The sequence below is a fragment of the Rhagoletis pomonella genome, unplaced genomic scaffold (assembly GCF_013731165.1).
Source record: "Rhagoletis pomonella isolate Grant_MI unplaced genomic scaffold, Rhpom_1.0 Rhpom_scaffold_00002, whole genome shotgun sequence".
NCBI classification, from domain to species: Eukaryota; Metazoa; Arthropoda; class Insecta; order Diptera; family Tephritidae; genus Rhagoletis; species Rhagoletis pomonella.
Window position 1 is genome coordinate 18,880,881 of NW_023458556.1, and position 19,903 is coordinate 18,900,783.

At 35.6% G+C, this 19,903-nt stretch overlaps 1 protein-coding gene across 1 annotated transcript in view; it reads left to right on the plus strand.

Annotated features, from left to right (window-relative positions):
- Positions 1–19,903, plus strand: part of LOC118733220 (cytokine receptor-like) — a 58,489-nt gene that overhangs the window by 7,263 nt on the left and 31,323 nt on the right. Inside the window, exon 2 of the mRNA XM_036462533.1 lies at positions 17,517–17,671. Coding sequence (XP_036318426.1) covers positions 17,517–17,671 — 155 coding nt within the window. The remainder of the gene's footprint in view (positions 1–17,516; positions 17,672–19,903) is intronic.

Sequence of the window (19,903 nt, forward strand, 5' to 3'; positions counted from 1 at the left end):
GGTTCGAACCCCGTTCTGTGAAGCAGTGCCCTATGTGTGCGCGAAACCCGCTTAAACACCGAGGTTACAGTATAATGATATGTGATATCTACTATTTTTACCGGCACTGTACGTACATACATATGTACATATGTATATGTGTACATTTGTATATACGCAGGTACGGCTGTGCATAAGTATGTGAAGCAAGTAGATTAGTGTATGATTGATAAGCACAAATTCTAATTTGGGATAACATAATGACAGCCAATTAAACACAACGGCAAACGTAGGAAAAATAAATAAATATTTATATATGTAGACGGTTCGATAAGCTGGTAATTATTGCAAATTATCAGGTTTTGGGGTTCGCGTACGCAAAAAACTTGCAAAGTAGGTAACACTTGACAGTTGACTTGGAGGTGAAGTTGCTAATTCCTGCTGCAAAAATTTTTACCAGCAGCAATTTGCCTGCAAGAAAAACAGCTTATCAAAGTCAACTGGTTGCAATTTATGAAAATTATGAAATTTAGTTCTAGTAAATGTTTCGGAATAAAGCAAATACTCATTTACTTACGTTTGCTTAGCAAATAACTTTAGGCAAACCTTAAATTTATATTCTTTTCGTGTTTTCAGTTTCACACTTTGGTATGTAAATAAAATTTCGATCAGCTGTACTAACAACTTGCAAGTTTTTGCTAATTTTGCGTTCGCGTACTTTTTGAGATATTTTTTTTTTTTTTAATTTGAGAGATAATCGTTCGTTACTCTGTTGCAAATTGCTGCTGGATATTTTTGACTGGAGATTTGTTCAAACAGACTAATCGATGGTCCTGTACAATAACGACACAATTCAAAATTCGAAAAATAAAAACTTTTTCTACTGCCTGCCAAATGGCTCATGTCTCTAATCATTGTCTGATCCATGTCGAATCCTTACGACTAACTGCAGTAGTCCTTACTACTTACTTTAGTAAGAATAAGACATGTATTAGAAAAGGATTAGAGACATAAGCCACTTAACAGTCCAAGTGTTGTTCTGTTAGATACTATCTCTGAACTAGTAACTTGATTTTATGGCGATACTTGCGCACTGCAGGGTAAGACATCTGAATAGTTCATACGTATGTATATGTATGTATACGCACTTGAAATACTTTGTATGGACAGTATTGAGTACTGGAGAAAAAACTGTTTAAGTCTTAAATGTAACGCATAATTCCTTGAAAAATCTTCAAATAAAAACACAAAGTCAAGTATTTATTGAAATATGAAATTAGCGGGAATAGGGAATAACGCATAATTGAATAGAAGACTTCATGCCATTTGCGTTGAACTCTATACAAATTAAGTATATCTTCTTTTAAACTTTAGACTTACATATGTATGTATCAATACATATTAGGGTGGTCCTTAAAAATATCGGCATCTAATTTTTTTTTGGGGCACCCCTTTATTTTCAAAAGTGGAAAAAAATATTAAGGGTGCTAACAGAGTTTAAAAAAATTTAATTCAATTAAAAAAAATCCGAAAAATTCAACAAAATTGTGGTTGGAAATCTGATAAATTTTAAATATTATTCAAACTCATTCATGTAAAATCATTAACTCTCTGAGTTATAGCTGGTAAAAGTTAGAACTTTGTCGAATTTTTGCGATAAAAAAATTTCAACTCCTGGTAATGGTCCAAATTATTATTATTTTTTTTAATTTTAAAAATTTTCGTGGATACGAATGGTGCCCATCATAATTATATTTTAAGTACCACCCTAATATACATATACATGTGTCGCATACACGCAAGTCGAGCCTTAGCTGCTCCAATAGGCAGCAACAGCAGCCAACAGTTGCTTATTTCTGTTTAAATTCATCTTTAATAGGCGAACATGCCAATTCTTCAGCTGTGGTTTTAACAAGAAGTGACATAAAGTCGCGCTATACATTGAACGCACCCTTGCGCGCGGAATTGCAAAGCCGGATTCAGAATTAAACATACACTACGAGTATGAAAATAATCAAAAAAAAAAAAACAAAAGGAATACTTGCACACACACAAACGCGTACAAATACATTCAAACGTGTATAGGTATACATATGCTTGAATAAGTGCATACATTCTATATAATAATGACAATTCTCAGATATCTTCATTTTTTTCCCAGTAATCTGACTCTTGAATTGGGCGAGCACATCAGAAAGCTGCCTATTTAAAGTCGGTAGGCCAACAGGCCGCGCACAACCGCGTGCACAGCCTTTTCAACCCAAAAGAACATCTCTGACGGCCGCTTGTTAGCTCCGGTGAAGATCACTTGTGCAGACACTCACACGTGGACATTGTGAAACAAAAAAGAATCTACATGCACATTTTGGCCTTTATAGGAGCTAGTTAGTGTGTTTGTGTGTGCGTGTGGACTTCTGGCGTCTGATATGGCATTTATTGTTAAAAATGTTAAATTATGATTTCCACGAAACAAAAAACGAAATAATTTGAATTGCAGAAAGCCGCAGTAAAGTAAAAGGTAGGTATGTTTGGATGTCCAGTTAAAGCACACAAGCCGTCATAGGACTGAATTCAACACACACACACACACACACACAAATACTTACGCCAGACAATGCGGGAATATGAATATACCATATATCTTGTATGTATGTATGTATGTATGTATGTATGAAGGTCTCCTCCCAGCAAAAAACACGATTACCACAGAAATTAAAATGGAATCGAATTAGGCGATGTGAATCGCTTACCCTTTCGCTTCAAGAAGGCATTATTTTAACATGGGCATGTCATTGGCCGTAAGCCCTTACCCGTAGCATTACCTTCGAACGAGGGGAGAACGCATGGGAAACAGAATCCAGAAAAGCGAATAAAGAATGCCTTACAGAGAAACGAATGTAGAAAGCCTAGATAAGTACCAACTTATGCTTATTAAATTGAAAACAGAAAATACTAGGGCTGTGCGAGTAATTGGAAATTATGATTACTCAAAAGTTCAGTTGCTCGAGTAATCAAGATTTTGATTAACCAAAAACAAAAATATTTCAGTAATTTGCTTTATGATAAATCAACATTATGAGTAAAATGAGTAATCAACATTTCAAAGTACTCTTTAAATATAAAGTAGTTGAAGTTCCTTGATTCTTTGAAAACAATATTTCTGTTTTCAAAAATTAAAATGAAATAATTTTTTCATATACAGATTGTAAAAAAGAAAATAAGCATTTTCCAAAGCAAACTCTTTTAACGCGCAAAATACATTTTTTGAGTAATCATGTTTTAAGTAACTCGATTACTCATCGTTTTGAGTAATCAAAATCTTGAAGTACTCTGGTAATTGATTAACCTAATAACTGATTAACCTTATTGCTCGAGTAATCGAATAATCGCACAGCCCTAGAAAATACAGATTGTCTTAAAAGATTAAAATTAATTAAAATTTTTATAAATCAGTTTTTATACACACATATTGGGGTATCATCGAAAATGTTTTTTTTTTTTGGAAATTTCCAAGACCCTACGTCCTAATTTTATTCGTTTTTATGAGAAAACCTGTAAACTTATTTACAGATGGATCGAAGCTGAATGGGAAGGTGGGTGGAGGTGTCTTCTGCGAATAACTCTCCATCAACCTGAAATTTAGGTTACCGGATCACTGCAGCGTTTTCCAGGCTGAGGTACCGCGATGAAAGAGGCTTCGGGATTGGTTGCTCTCTAATGTATCATCTTTTAAGGAGGTCAATATATTTACTCCGGCAGCCAAGCAACCATCAGGGATCTTGGCCCCCTGACGGTGCGGTCGAAAACTGTGAGGGAGTATTTGACTTCCCTATCGACTGCGTCTGATTATTTCGCTGTTAAGCATATTTTGGTTCCAGCTCGCAGCGAAATCGCTGGCAACTGCATGGCTGATGAGCTCGCAAGACAGGGAACCTTGAAGGAATTACTTCCTGATAGGGAAGGTCTGGGGGCTCCCCTGACCTCGTGTGGTGTGCTTTTGGACAGATGGGCGTTTAGTCAGCCCAGCTAGCGCTAGGCGATGACCTTGGAATACTAGGTGGCAAAATCCTTCTGGCCACGGGTGGACCGGAGGCGGTCTGGAGAGCTCTTGAGATTAAGCTAGCTGCATCTGTCATTATTGGTGGGAGTGCTTACTGGTCTCTGTAATCATGCCGTAAGACTGAATGTCATTGATGACCCTTACTTCACCAGCTGCATGGAGGATGATGAGGTGAGCACGGAGCGCTTCTCCTACAAAAAGCCACAGGTGTCATCATTCTCTTTTTCCGGTCTCCCTGCATCCTTTTTTCCTCGCCCCTCTAAGGGCTGTACTTCACTTCATTGACTGACTTCAACTTAGCTTTAAATTAAAAAATGCGGTACAATTTTCCACAGAAAGTAACGTTAGAAAAGAATTTTTGTGTATTCATTCAGTTTTTCAGCTGACTACGGTGAAGCATTCTACTTTGCTTTCCCCGTAAGTAATGAATCAAAGCAGCGAAATTAATAAAATATTGTAGAACATTCTGCTATCCATTACCGGCGATGCCTAAAAGAAGACATTATAAGGAACACGTTACCACTAAATGCGATTACCGATTTTTTGCTGGGATTGGACTCATAATGAAGAGCAAAGTGTGGTAGAAGAACGTTGCCAACAAATGCAATGCCTTAATATGTATCTTTGGTGTAATGTATGTATGTGTGTATATATAAGTATTTATTGTATGTACATAGTTACATATGTACCACGGAAGCACCATTAAAATGTCTCCGTAACAAGATTCAAGGCTGAACACCACAAACTGGACTTCTTCTTATTCATGCTCTTCCCACTCTTCATTCGTCATTAAACGTTTGGCAATCTCGACAGTATATTATGTATGTATGTCCAAACGTATGTACATATGCATGCATGTAGCTGGCTGTATGGTTTACTACCCCTGCAGTCAAATTTAGAGACAGTCTGGCAAAGCGCTAGTTCCGAAGAACATATTTCAGAACTATCTCTAAACTAGTACAAATTCTCACTTCCTGTACAATGTGAAAGGAGCTCAGCGAGAAGACCACCGACTCAAGCATCGTTGGTGTCGCAAGTGTCGTATTGTTGTATGTCGTGCCGCTTACAAATTTTTTTTATTTTTATAAAATATGTAACAAACATGGATCAGTAAAAGAAAAGAAAAAAACGTAAAAAATATCAAAAAATCGAATCTTAAAAACGTTTTCTCATAAAAAAAGACTGTCCAAAAAGGAACCAGTTAAAAACTAGTTGCAAAGTAAAGCACTGAGCGACAATTGCCACCGCCAATGACATCGCCGTGTAAAACTGGACATTGGAAATGCATTGTTTGGGTATTGAACTAAAACGAGTACTGTCGGCGAAAGGTCTACATAATTCTACGCTAGTTCTGAGCAAGTCAGATTTTCTGCTGGGACGTGCCTGCGCATACCACAACAGCATGTTGGTAATGTTGATGACGCAGAAGAGGACATTGCCTTGGCCAATGCTAATGCCGCCGCACTGCTGTCGTCAACATTTTGGTTGAGGAATGAAGAATACATCAACATAGCGCAAAGAGTTGGTGGCTAAGCAAAAATGTGGCTAGCAACACTTACTACATACATACATACATGTGTATGTACTACATACCTACATAGTTTAGAAAAATTCAGTGCACTACAGGTAAATGCGGGATATTTGTACGCGCCTTGTGTTGCTTTAGCCTTGGACGTACATCCATGTAGGTGTTCGATTACTCGCCCTTTTTCCAAAACCAGTTTTTGAGTTATTCGAAAAATTGCAATTTGAAACACCCCTATTCTGCAACACTTTCGAATTCGGATTTGCTACGAATCGTAGAAATGGAATGCTGCAATCCGAAACGTATTTTCGAACTTTCGAAATTCGTAACAATAGCATGGCCTAAAAACGAGCGAGTAAGAAATTGACAGCTTTTTTGCGTAATTTTGTACGAAAACAATTCTGTGTCGCAAGCGATATAAAAATTAAGCAACAAGATGTAATACGATGTGTGTTTGGAGGAAATAGTATTAGTGGTGTTCTTTTAAACAGATAAATTTGCTTTTGCGTATACGACGTACATATATTTTTCACTGTTTTACTTATATGAACGAACAAAAAAGAATCTTTGTTGCCCCTTATCGAAAAACTTGGGTACGGTTTATTATTTGTACAATCTTTTGGGGTTGTTGTGTCTAAACGCATGATCCGAATCTAAAAACTTTAACATACACGTCTTGTTAAATGATTAAACTTCAATTTCAAATTTCTCACCACAAGTTTATTAATAATAATTTTTTTTTTTAATTCCTTTTCACTTTGTTTTCCTTCATACAGCTGACTTCGAATAACCACTGATAGCTGGCAATGCTGCACATGTTTCCACAAGGGTTGCAGCATATCGGTTTTTTTTTAAGTTCAAGACAATTATGTCAAAATGATGTGTTTGTTGTAATATAAATTCGCCGTGTTTACAACAAACACATCATTTTGACATAATTGTCTTGACATTATTGTCCGGTGTAAACCCAAAGTAAGGCATAGCCGAAGACCGCACTGTCCTTGCTTGTTTTACCTACCTTTGCTTTGCGCTGCAGGGTACAAATCGCGCAAACAAAAACATGTACTACTATCTCTCATTTACTAAGACCGTTCGGGCGAAACAAATAAACAAGCTTTGCATGTTTGGGATTAAATTAATTGAGTGGAAAAAACAAAGCATTCATTCAAATTCGCTGAAGATCCTCTGAGTCAAGTTCAATTAGAATTGAGCTGCCAATATGCATACATATATACACACATATCTACATAAATACATAATAAAATGATTACTGCATTGAAAATAAAGAGCCAATCTAATTTTTACGTGCCGCGCTAACTGCAAAACAAAAAATTGTTAGATTAACCCTTTCTATATATAATTTGAGTTGGAAAAAAAAAACCAATTAAATCGTTGTGAGAGTTGAGCTTGATAGCAAAGTAACTAACCGCTTGATATAATGGTTATTTATAATCAAAAAATTAAAAATTAATATTTCCCACTAATATGGTCACCGTAAAAATTAAAAATTCCATTAATTAAAGGGCATTTTTGCATAACTTTTTCCTTATTATTTTCGGTCCCTGGTTTAGAATATGAGAAAATCTTCCTATAGGGGTCTCTCAATTGAAGCTCTAAATCGCCAAACTCTATAATATTGCACCTTTTTAGTTCATATTCGCTTTGTGAAAAATGAGATTAAGCTTTGAATGTCTCGAGAGTTAATTAGTGTAATAGGAAAAAATTATTTTCTAACTCACAACTAAAGACTTGGTCTAAGATAGCTTTAAAAATTACTTACCAACACTATATTTATACATTTGCAAACTCCCTGGAATCAATTTTCTCATTATGTCTGATGTCACTTTTAGAAAACATGAGTTTTCGTGTGTTTAATGCGCACCTCTTTCCTTGATCTAAATTAACGTAGGTATATACTACATAATTGGCAAGTACATACAGATTATCTATGCAAATATTAATGCGGGTGAACCCAATTCTATTTAAAACTGCACAAATGCAATGCCTAGTATGTACATACATAATTATGTATATTTTCAAACGAGGTTGCAATATATTGCAAATATCTAATATTAGTTGCTTCATTAAAATGCAAGTAGACAAAACGAAATTTTAAACCGCGAAATTTTATGTTATTTCATTACAAAAGACATAAATAAATATGGATTGTATCGTATTGTATTGTATTTATTTGTACATATACGAATAGTAATTATATTGTGAGGATCGGAAAAATCGTTGGCATACAAAGATGAGATATTTATGGCAAAGAAGTTACATTTGACAAATCATTAGTCAGGTGACATAAGGCCCATTGGCCTTTTGGAAGTTGACAGTATGACCACATCAAGGGACCTTATGTCCATTTGAAATGGTCACAATGTCAACTGGCTTTATGACCGTTTTCAATTTGCCTTTATTTGCATTTTGGATTGACCTAATGACCATTTTGAAAAAAAAAATGATAAGAATCAAATGCCACTAGTTCACTGTTAAAAAAATTAAAGCTATCAAATTCAAAGTTTCAACAAAAAATTAAAAAAAGTAAAACGGACGGATATGTCTGAAAGGAAAAAATATATATCTGTATGTAAATATCCAATTTTGAAAGTGCCCAGCGTCGCGCTCGCACCTTTGTTGGAAATAAAGCAAACCTCAGAGTTTGGTATTATTTTCCATTTAAAAATGAAATAAAGCAAATTTTGCTTTTTTGCCGTTTGCCATATTCTTACATATTGTTGTTTATTTTAAATAAATAGTGAAAGTAAAAAATAGCAGGCTTCTAAATCTACTAATTTTTAGTTATACCAACTTAAATGTCCTCTTGGGGTCGTTTTCGACCAAGAGGTTGGTGAAAATCTTTGCACAGTAGAGTTTTTTTCTCGCTTGCATTTTTGTGTATTATTAATAGACTGCGGATGTTTATGCAACAATCGAAGCCTAAAAATATGTGCCACTTAACTATAATCAAAGTAAATAAATTTGTATGCATTTGTGAATGGGAAAACCTTAACATTTTCGGTGCAGTCAAAAATAAGAATTCGACCCAATCGGTATATGTATAAAAACCGATATGCATATACTTGTAAGTGTGCATTTGCGCATAGAAAGTGATTAAATTGTATATATGTATGTATGTATAAACAACGTTAATCCCTACAAGACAGCTGAGTATCATATGAGTACTCATATTATCATTATCCCTAATCACAAAAGTGCTTATCAAAGTCCTCATTTTCGTTCAGGCCATGGGAAAAAATTGAGTACTTTCCCCTCAATGTTGTCATCAGAAAGTCCTCAGTACTAATAGTCAAACTACTCATTTATGCCGTACTACAAAAACAAAAGTGTAAATGTGTGAGAATTTTTGCCTAAAGTGCTCAGCAATGTCTTGTAGGGATTGCGCTGTGAAAAATACTTTCTTTTTAGCAAATTTAGTTGGAATTTTCATTCTGGTTTTGGTTCCATACAATCACTAATTGTTGACATGGAAATTAAATTGCATACTTCGAAATCAAAAAACTACACGTTATTTAGTTAGTTAGCCAGAGGTACGCTGTAAAGGCGCAGAGTTATTTCATAAATTCGCTGAAAAAATGCATTAAATTAATTTCTTTCATCAAAGGTTTACCAGCATATGAATGAACATGCATTTGTATGCGCATACGTATGTATATCTAATATACTTAGTCGCATTAGGGTGTCTCGTCCAAAATTTTTGTTTTAGCTACGCTATCGCAAAAGGTATCAAAATTTGCGTAATTTTACATATGTTAAGAAAAAGGTAAAAAGACCAGAATTGTGGGTCATTTTGAGGGCTTTACCGCACCATACATTTTTTTCCACGTTTTTTATATGGGGAGAAAACACTTTTTCATGGAAATGGTATAGAATCCTTGAAAATCAGTATTTTTCAATCGGCATAATCTTTTTCTTTTTAGGAGACTTCAACGAATAATATCCAATTATTTATTTAAACTCCTTTTAATATTAATATTTTTTTATGGTTCCCCCATTTAATTATTTTGAGGAGTTTGGGGACCTATAAAAAATAGTTAGTATTAAAAAATCGTTAAGTAAAAAATTTGATATTATTCTTTGAAGTTTCCTAAAGAGAAAAAGAGTTTGCAAATTGAAAAATTTGACTTTCAAGGATTCTATCTCTATTTCTACGAAGAAGGGGTTTTTCTCATATAAAATACGTGGTAGAGCCCTCAAACTGACACACAATTCTGATTTTTTTACCTTTTTCTTAACATTTGTAAAATTACGCAAAATTTCGATACCTCTTGCGATAGTGTAGCTCAAAAAAAATTTTTGACGGGACACCCTAATGTACATATGTATATACAAATGCATACGGATGCAACATGAGGTTTTTTACTATTGTTTCATTTCGAGCGAACTTATAACCTGATCATCACTTGTCAGGCAATTATTACAAAGACTTTTCCGCTAACTAAATGTATAGTATATGTAAATACATTAGGCCGTACCAGAAAGAAAAGTTCGCCGTACATGCAAAGCAATTTCGAAAATATTTTTTTGCCGTACATTTTCGGGATATCTCCGGCATTTACAGTCTGATCATAAAGTATGATAAATCGATATTCCTGTCTCGCTCGGGGAGAGTTCTCTTTGTTAAAAAGTGCATTGACCTGACGTACGCATTGACGGCAAGTACCCCGTTCTAGTACTTACTCACCAGATAACGTAACAGTTACAACTTTTATTAAAAAAATCGCTCTGTAACAATTATTTTTTACTTTTATAAATAAAAGTCTTCAATAACTGTTATCTAAGACATAATATAAAAATCAAAAATAATTGTTATTTTGGATTTATAATATAAAAATCAAACAAAAAATCGTTATTTATTTTAATTATGCATAAAAATTGTAAAAAAAAATTAATTTCCAAATTTGAGTCTCGGTGAAAAAATAAATCGATTGGTGGCATGTATCACTTAGTTGTAGAACATTTACTTCATAGTGATTTTTTCCATGACAGTTTTCATCAATAACTGTTATGTTCGGTCCCTGGTACATACTTATGTTTGTGACAGGGCCTTGCCTGCCTCGGAAATAATCTTCTCTTTTATCGAGGGGAATTTCTTTTGATAAAGTTAAGGAAATGGTCTACATGGTTGAAAATAAGTAAAGAGGCTGCGTTTACGTGCCTGCAGGCTTAGCCAATTGGCACTTAAGACACTGACCAGTCCTCTGGGTATGTAGTTACAAACTCCTCAGTTCGGTGGCGAGAAACGTAGTTTAATTTTGTTGTTAAACATAAAGAAACTAGCTCGTAACCTGTTATAGGATTCCTAGCTTCGTCCATTGAGGTGACCTAAATCAGAAACTTGGTGAATATTTCAATATGCAATACCCCGCTTACTTGTGTCAAAATATGTCGACAAATTTTGGCGTCAAAATATGACATAGTGAAAACCAGTCTTTATAGTTAATACAAAATAAACAAAGTTATAATACCCTTGTGCACAAGTGCGCTCGGGTATAAAAAGGCGCCCTATGTATGATTCGCCCAGTGCGCTTTGATGGCTAAAGTCGGCCCTGCCTACAATCGCGCAGACTATGTAGTTGGAAACCACGTGTTTGGCGAATATTTTTTTCTTTCTTTCTTCACATGTATTAATAAATAGTCGCAATAATTGTTTGATGTCGAAGTGTGAGTAGAATTATCAATGCATTGTTTATTTGCTACTCATTTTATTGGGGGTGGAGTGCGCGAAGCATATTGCTTTCTTTCTAGTAAAATGCACACTTGAACATTTCGCTCGGGACAATGCGCTGCTTGCAAAAATAAAACATACATATGTACACACATACGAAGATACAGCTGGTATTTACTGTAGTGTTCATGTATGTATGTAGGTATGCATGATTTTTTGTTGTGAAATTTTTATTTGATGCGTATTAAATATTTTTGAAGCGCGTAAAAATAGAAAAACAGAAAGAAATTTTTAATAAAGCTTAAGGCATGTGGTTTCATATTTATTGCGTAAGTAGCAAAGGCGGACCTACCTATGTACATATGTACCTATACAGCATGCGCTTGACAGATGAGTTGAATATCCTCATACAAATTGTAATGGCAATGCATCACAACGCCAAAAAGTTGTTTGTATTTATTTCTATTTCTATGCGTAAATGAGCCCTTTATTTTGAAAGTGGTATAAGTCATTTCCCAGTTCTTGTGCTTAAATGACCGGTTACTGGTATCTTAAAGCGTCGGTTATTCGTGTCAACTTCATCAACGAATGGTAGAAGGTATTGCAATTAGTTTACGACGATAGTACGATTTACAGATGCATACAGTTACAAGTAGCCGGTCATTCAAGCACAAGAACTGGGAAATGACTTATACCACTTTCAAAATAAAGGGCTCAAATGTCAAACGCATGCATCCCATGGAGGTACGTCATACATACATATGTATGTATGTGTAGGAATGTATTTACAAGCAGATTGTTTTATGAAGTTTATATATAGCTATGTATCAACAAACGAAAAAGAAGTCAACGAGCGTTCAGTAGGGGGCTTCGAAGATATGTTACTTAAGAAGGGATCACACGATTTGTACATTTCTTCGCCTGGGTAAAAGATTGTCGTAAGCGCCAGTTTGACGATTTTTAGTTCTAGATGCAGTTATATATTTTGAAATAAGGTTTTTCGAATGGTGTTATCAGTTTCTAGATATCTCCTTTAGTTTCGGAGATATTTACTACAACTTTTTCGATAATTTAGTAAAAATTTAGTTGGTGATGCAGTCATATTAAACTAATCAAGATCTTAAAAATGGCGTTCTCCATTTTTGGATATCTCCTTTAGTTTCCGAGATATTGAGTAAAAAGTGTCGTTAATTTGGTATAAATTTTGATCATATTTTGTCGTATTTCATACAAAGTGGCTGCCAAATTGTGGACAAATGATGCTAACGACAAAATTTTACTAAAGAAAATACTTCACAAACTTAAAACTAATTAACAATAAACATTACAAATTAAATAATTTAAGAATATTGTGAACTAGTAACATTTTCAGAGACTTTGGAGAAAATATATCTTCGCGTTTTTGAGAAATTGCCTTCCAAACTTGAATCGCGATTTCCCACAACCTGCCGAAGTTAACATACGACCATCTTTTACCCAGACGACGATATGTACAGATTTGTACACTTCGGCAGTCACAGAGCGGTGTTGTTTAGAAAAAAAGGGGTTCCGCTTAATAACAACTTTCTAAACAACACCGCTCTGTAACTGTGAAAATGTACAAATCTGTGAAAATGTACAAATCTGTACAAATGTACAAATCGTAAGATCCCTGCTTTACATAGACCGTAGGCTATCAAAACAAAGTCGTGTCTAGATCTCACGCGCTCCTCAAGTGAAACTTCTTCCTACATACTATGCGTACAGCTCAGTATTTTTCAGCATAGTAAGGAACAAATTTCTTAGCCTTAATCTTAGTCACAGTCTACACCTCAATCGAATTCTCAATCTTAATTTTAATATTAATCTCAATCTCAATCTTAGTCTCAGCCTTAATCGTAGTCATATTCTTATTTTTAATATCAATCTTAGTCTTAATTTTAATCTTAATTTTAATTTTAAATTTAATCTTAATCTTAATCTTGATCTATTTCAATTTCAATATCTTTATCTTTATCCTTTTTATTTGTCAGAACTAAGTACAAAAAAAATGATTTCAGAAAACAGCACTCAGGCTACATGCTGCCCTTTGTACTGTTTTCATGTTAATTTTAATATATTTTTTTTTAAATCTACTTGATTTACAAATAAACGGAAGGTCAAATGCCGATCACAGTCAGGTGTTTGCGCCAGTCAGCGGTCCACCAAGTTGTCTGCAGTCCAATCTGTTCAATGAAAGCAAATACCTAGCACGTAAACTACTGCATCTCCAGCTATTTTCCAGCACGTAGTCCATGACCTTGAGGATTGCAAATATGTCGGCTTGAAATACAGAGGCATATTCCTCAAGAGAAAAGTTAAAAGTTAAGTTGATTCCCATTGAATGAGCCCAGACTCGGTGCTGCAATTAAAACAGCATTCAGCCTTAGGGACCTCAACCTTGTAGAATATCCTCAGCAAAGGTGGCGTTCTATTCTTGGGCATTAAAAATACCCTTTTGTCTTGGTCTCTGCCAGCAGCAAACTCCTCCTCGCCCCACCTATTATCATACTCACATCCATTTCTCTTAAGCCTGTAGGAGGCCTTTAAGACCTCCACAGGTATAAAGGTGCATAATGATGGTAAGTTTAGCAGAGCATCAAGAGCAGGTGTTGTAGAGAAAGCACCCGTCACAGCGACTGTGCTTTGAAGTTTGACCAGCAGCTTGTGTGAGTCTGCTCCACCATACCACTGATGCATAACTGATAACGGGTGTGATCACCGAGGTGTAGATCCAGAGGATACCCCTTGGTGGCAGACCCCATGTTTTACCAAAGGCTTGTTTACATTGCCAAAGAGCCGCCAATGCTTTAGAGGTCTTATGCTCAACGTGAGACTTCCATGAAAGTTTGGCATCCAGAATTACGCCTAGACATTTGACATCGGAAGGGACCTGAATGGTTTCTCTGGGAATAAAACCATCCAACCTCTGCTCATCGTTGAGACTTCATCTTAACGCCGTTTTAAAGCTAAAGCTAACTTAGCTATTAACAGTTGAACATTTTGAAGTTGATTTCCATAGTGAAGATCAGTAAGTTAGGGATTTAGAATTCTATCATCATAATCCTTGTTTAATTCTCTATATAAAAAAAGATGTTTAATAAAATGGGCGTTTTCCAAGAAACATTTTAAAAATATTTTTAAAATATTTCTTTAGCTTTAAAACGACGTTAAGATGAAGTCTCTACGATGAGCAGAGCCCCGAGATATAACGCTTTAAAGAAGTACATGAATCGTCAGAATCACGAAAAATTTCAAACTTTGACAGATCATATCTCTGAAGAAAAAAGAAAAGAAAAATTCCTCTAATACGTGTTAGTTTACTTCATGTATAGAACCCATAAAAAAATTTTAAGCCAATAGAAAGTGTGACACGAAATTTGGTGCCCGATATGAAAAAGAATGCCTCATAAGTCATATGTAAAATTAAATAAATCACATGGGAGGAATTTTTAATGATTTTTCGTTTTTCTTTATTTCTTGGTGTTGTCGAACTGCAAGTACGAAATATTTAACCTTTTAATATAAACAACTCTCAGTAAATCCCAGTTCAGTTATGCATACTTTGCACTGCACTGCATAGCATGTCACTTTTACGTAGAAATCAAAAACCAACAGACTTTTACATACATATGTAATGCTGTGCGTTGGGTAACCGCTTACACGCAAAACTCATTTAACAGATTCCTTATTTGACAACTCTCGTGCAATGCCAAGTAAATTCGCATTCGCATTCGCGAATGTGAAAAATATGACATTCTAAACATAAAAAATACATGCATGCGTCAGTGCAGGTCAAGTTAAAGGCCCTTGATAAGAGCCCTTCCACGAAATTATAAAAAATATTAGTAAACAATTTACTGCCTCAATGAAATATTAAAATTGAAAGGAGGAAAATTTCCAAAATACATACGTAGTATGTATTCTTATTGTTACTCTGTTGGTCGTTCCTAAAATGAGGTACTTTTTGCAAAAATTTTCCCTTTCAATATTTAATTATATTTTAGTTAAACCGGAAATAATTCATTATATTTATTTACAATATTTCAATAATCAACGCGGTTTTGCATTTTGTTGATACGCGGTTTTGTACTTTAATCGACGTTATTTATGTATGTATAAGATTAGTTTATAATCAAGCAGACTGTCTGCTGTAAATAGAAACATTCACAGTTTAATAGTGGTTCCGATGAATGTTTGGGGTTGGTTTAAGTGGATTTTCATTTTTGTTCCACAACTCGTGCAACCTACAGCCACTTGGCAGCTTTAAGTAATTTCAGTACGTCATACAGAGTGAGGCAGCTGGACTCTAAAACATTCTGCAGGAATGGCTTGCCGAGTGTCTTAAGAGTCATCCTTGCAAGGGCTGGACACTCGCACAGGAAGTGTGTCGACGGCCTCTTTCGAGCAAGGGTCATCGCAACTGGAACAGAACCTGTTAAAGGGTAATCCAATCCTTTCGGCATGTACCCGAACGGGCCAGTACCCTGTGCACACTGCAGTAAGTTTGTAGGAATCTTCTTTGCTCATTCCTAGGAGAGGTTTGGTTTTAAGTGGGTCGTAGGACACCCAGAACTGCCGGGTAATTCTCTACGCTCCTGTACGGTTCCACCTCTGCTTGGCTTTCAAGTGATAAATTTCGGTAATTTTTGCGTGGGACACTTTCAGCGCCGCACCTTGCTAGTTCGTTCGCTGCCTCGTTTCCGTAAATGTCCCTATGTCCCGGGACCCATATTAGGGTAATTTCGTATTGATCAGAGATGTAGACCAGCTCTTTCCTACAGTTCTCCACTAGTTGAGATCTAACAGAGGTACAAGAGAGTGCCTTAATGGCCGTTTGGCTATCCAGAATATATTCGGACGATTATTCGGGGAAAGATTATAGGTTATTTTTTTGTCGAAAGATATCAAACGGGTGTAAATAAAAAAGGCAAAAATATGCGAAAAGCATATACATTTATTGTAAAATATACTAAAATATGCGCGACAAATATGCAAAACCAGGTATTTTTGCAAAATATGCACCAACGATTGAATGCCATTTTAAAGGAAATTTCATAATTCGTAAAGATAACTTAACTATTTCCATTTGAAGATGCCCAATAAAAACATGCATTTGCATGAGATTCCGAGCCCGAATTATAAATGTGAAAATTTGTGAGTGAGTAGTATGTTGCTCTTTCACGCTGAAACGGCCATGCAGATTTCAATGACGTTTGGCGCGCAGATCGGATATAGATAGGATATTTTTTAAAGAGAGTTGCCGACGTTTTCAAAAGTTAAAATCAATTAAATAATTAATAAGTTAAATAAAATATTACTACGTACACCACCTGGTGCAAAATTTGACTTCATATTCGTAGTCAGCGGGCCCAAAAACCCGTTGATACCAAGACTAAAGTAAATCCATCAGTATTTGAAAAATTGTGTCTACCTTACCTACAGCCTTTCAATTCATTTACAAATGGCTTGCATTTATCATAGCCAGAATTGCTCTGTGAGTCTAGTCAAGACGTAGACAGCATTTCGTCTTCGCCACCAGGCCAATCCGATGCATGTGAGACTGGGCGGAGATAGTTTCTACAGGTTAGATGCCCTGTAATCAACTTAATGTTGGCTATACTCAAAAGATTTGTTTTATCTCAAGTGAAAGTATTTCCAAAGAGCCTAGCCTGTCCAGTGGAGGCTCGCTTCTGCTCCCCAGTCATTAACGAGGTTGTAAGCCGTGGAGAAGATAAAGAAAGCACTGATTATGGTTTAGTTGTCTTGGCACATTATAGTTAAAAACTTCGGGCAAGCAAATTGGCCTACATACTGGCAAATGCGCCAACCAACATTCCACCACCAGCTTTGAACTTTTCTAGAGTCTCGCTATTTCCACAGTTTACTGGTAGTTTAAGACTAAATTAATTACTTTTTAAAAACAGTATTTATGTATTTAGTCTTCGTTGCTTCATTGCGGTTTCTCGATGCTCGTAATAATGACATATTGCAAAATTCTCTTTATAGCAAATAAATAATATCTCTACACTTCTTGCAACCTTCACATCTATCATTATGACCTACCCACAATTTATATGCATTTAACCAATTAGTGAAAGTTACTATGTACATACGGAAGCATGTAAAATCATAACGTTGCACAAATATGCACACATGTACAAACATATGTATGTATATGTATGCACATATTTACGCCTCCAATTGCATGCAACTAATTTCCTTTTCCCATCATTTACTTTCAGTTGGCGAGTGCTAATGCTGGGTTTCTGCGTCATACTCCTGTACGCCACCGTTGCTGCGGCGTCTGTGGAGGCGACAACAATGGGCATTGCCACGGCGACAACAGCCACATATATGACGGCGATGTCTGAAACAACAACGTTGAAACCAAAAAACGGTAGGTACGAGTGTTCAGTTGGTGTTCAGTTACTAAAGGTAAGCAACATTATCCAGTTAAGCCAGTTGGCTTGTTGACAATGAGGCGCGCGAGTTCCGACCAGCTTGCTGCTTACAATATTTTATTTTGTTTTTTTGCTACACACTTGATTTACACAACTTATCAAAGAAACAAGAGAAATGTGTAGAAAAGAGTAATGACTTTAGATGGGGGAAAATGCACGGACGGAGTCGCCTTCTTTTGCATTCTGGGAAGGGTGCTTAAACAAGTTTTAATGTTGTTATATGGTTTGAGTTATTAGTGCGAAAATAACACTTTCTTAAACCTAGAGTACGCGGACTTGCCCTGTTACATATATACCCTTGTGGTCAGCTGATTAAATTAACCCTCATCGGTCCCCTCAAAAATTGTTCGAATTGGCTCTTGTGTATGCGCTCGTATACAAACAGATTTGACACTTCTAATCAGATTTTTAAGAAAATGTGTTATATAGCCCATTCAGTTTTTGGAAAATCGCGTTGTTTTTTTTTTTTTTTTAATGGTAGGTCTCGCTTCTTTTCTCCATACAAAATATAATTGCGATTTTTTAGCAACTTCAAATTTGCACTTTGTTAAACTAAAATTGAATAGGCTATATAACTGCATACTTGGAATTTTTCTTAGAAATCAGATTAGAAGTGTCAAATCTGTTTGTATACGAGATAAGATACCGGTTAGTAACTATTTCTACTGGGCACGAACAATGCATGCCCGCAATCTCTATACGTTGATTTTAAATGTAGTTAACCAAAACACAAATAATTTCGACAAATAGTTTTTTTTTTATTCAAATTCAAAAACTGTATATCGATGGCTGAGCGGAAGATCGACCTATCTCGGCGGCCAGTTCGAAAACGCTCTATCTCTTAAAACTTTTCAAGAACGCCCTATTTCAGAATTCGTTCCAAAAAAGCCCTATCACAGGTGCCGATTTGAAAACCCCCTACATCAGCATATTTTCAATACATTTTGAAGTGAGATAATGCCTTTTTGAACCGAATTTTGAGATAGGATGTTTTTCAATTGAATTCTGAAATAGGGCGCTTTTGAAAAGTTTTTTGAGATAGGGCGTTTTCGAACTGGCTGCCGAGATAGGTCGATCTTCCACTCAGCAGTCGATATGGTCGTACACAAAGAACGATGAGGGTTGAGGGTTTTTTCTTTTGTTTATTTAATGTTTATAGTTTTTTTTTTTTTATAAAAGTGTAGCACATAACATAACCAGCTACACAAAAATCCATGTGTCAAACAACAAGCTTTAGCTATTACACCCACAACTTTTAAACTTTTTATTCAGAATTTCTAGAAAAATTCTAGGTATGCAGTTATATAATAATAATATAATAGATTGGCGCTTACACATATGTTAGTGTTTGGCCGAGCTTCTCCTCCGATTTGTGGCGTGCGCCTTGATGTTGTCACACAAAGCGGAGGGACCTACAGTTTTACGCCGACTCCGAACGGCGACTATATTCTTATGAGAAGCTGTTTTTCATGGCAGAAATACACTCGGAAGTTTGCCATTGCCTGCCGAGGGACGACCGATGTTAAGAAAAAACCTTTTTTCTATATTTTTGGCGATGTTGCTTTGACCAGGGTTTGAACCCAGGTGTTGCGGAGTGGAAGCGCGCACTGCTTACCACTACACCACAGCGGCCCATTAAATTAACTACGTAAAAGCGACACTAGGACACCGCGTTGACTTTTAATATATTTTTTTTGCTGACGATGCTAGGCGGTGTCTTCTATATAAAAAACACTATCCTAAGATAAAACGTGAGTGAATTGAACCTCTACCTGGCTTCTTATATTTTTTAATAAATAATCTTTAATATAGGCCACGCTAAAAGCTCCTTTTCATATAAAAATTCGTACGTGTCCCACCCGTGACAAACGTTGTCTCACCCGTGACAGAGGAATTTCTAATAAAGCAATAAGTTTTGTGTAAATTTTTACTTTGTTAGTATTCGTTGTTCATTTTATTTACTTCAGGACAACAAGTTCACACAGAAAAGTGAAATAAATTCGCTGAATTTCCGCAAAATATATCTGCTCCAAAAATCAGGATCTTTTTTTGTCCCACCCGTGACAGAAGAAATAACACACATTTTTTCCCACATAAAAGTGAGTTTGAATTTTTTTCATATTTGGCAATAACTCATATAATAGTGAATTAGGTGTAGATTTATCAAA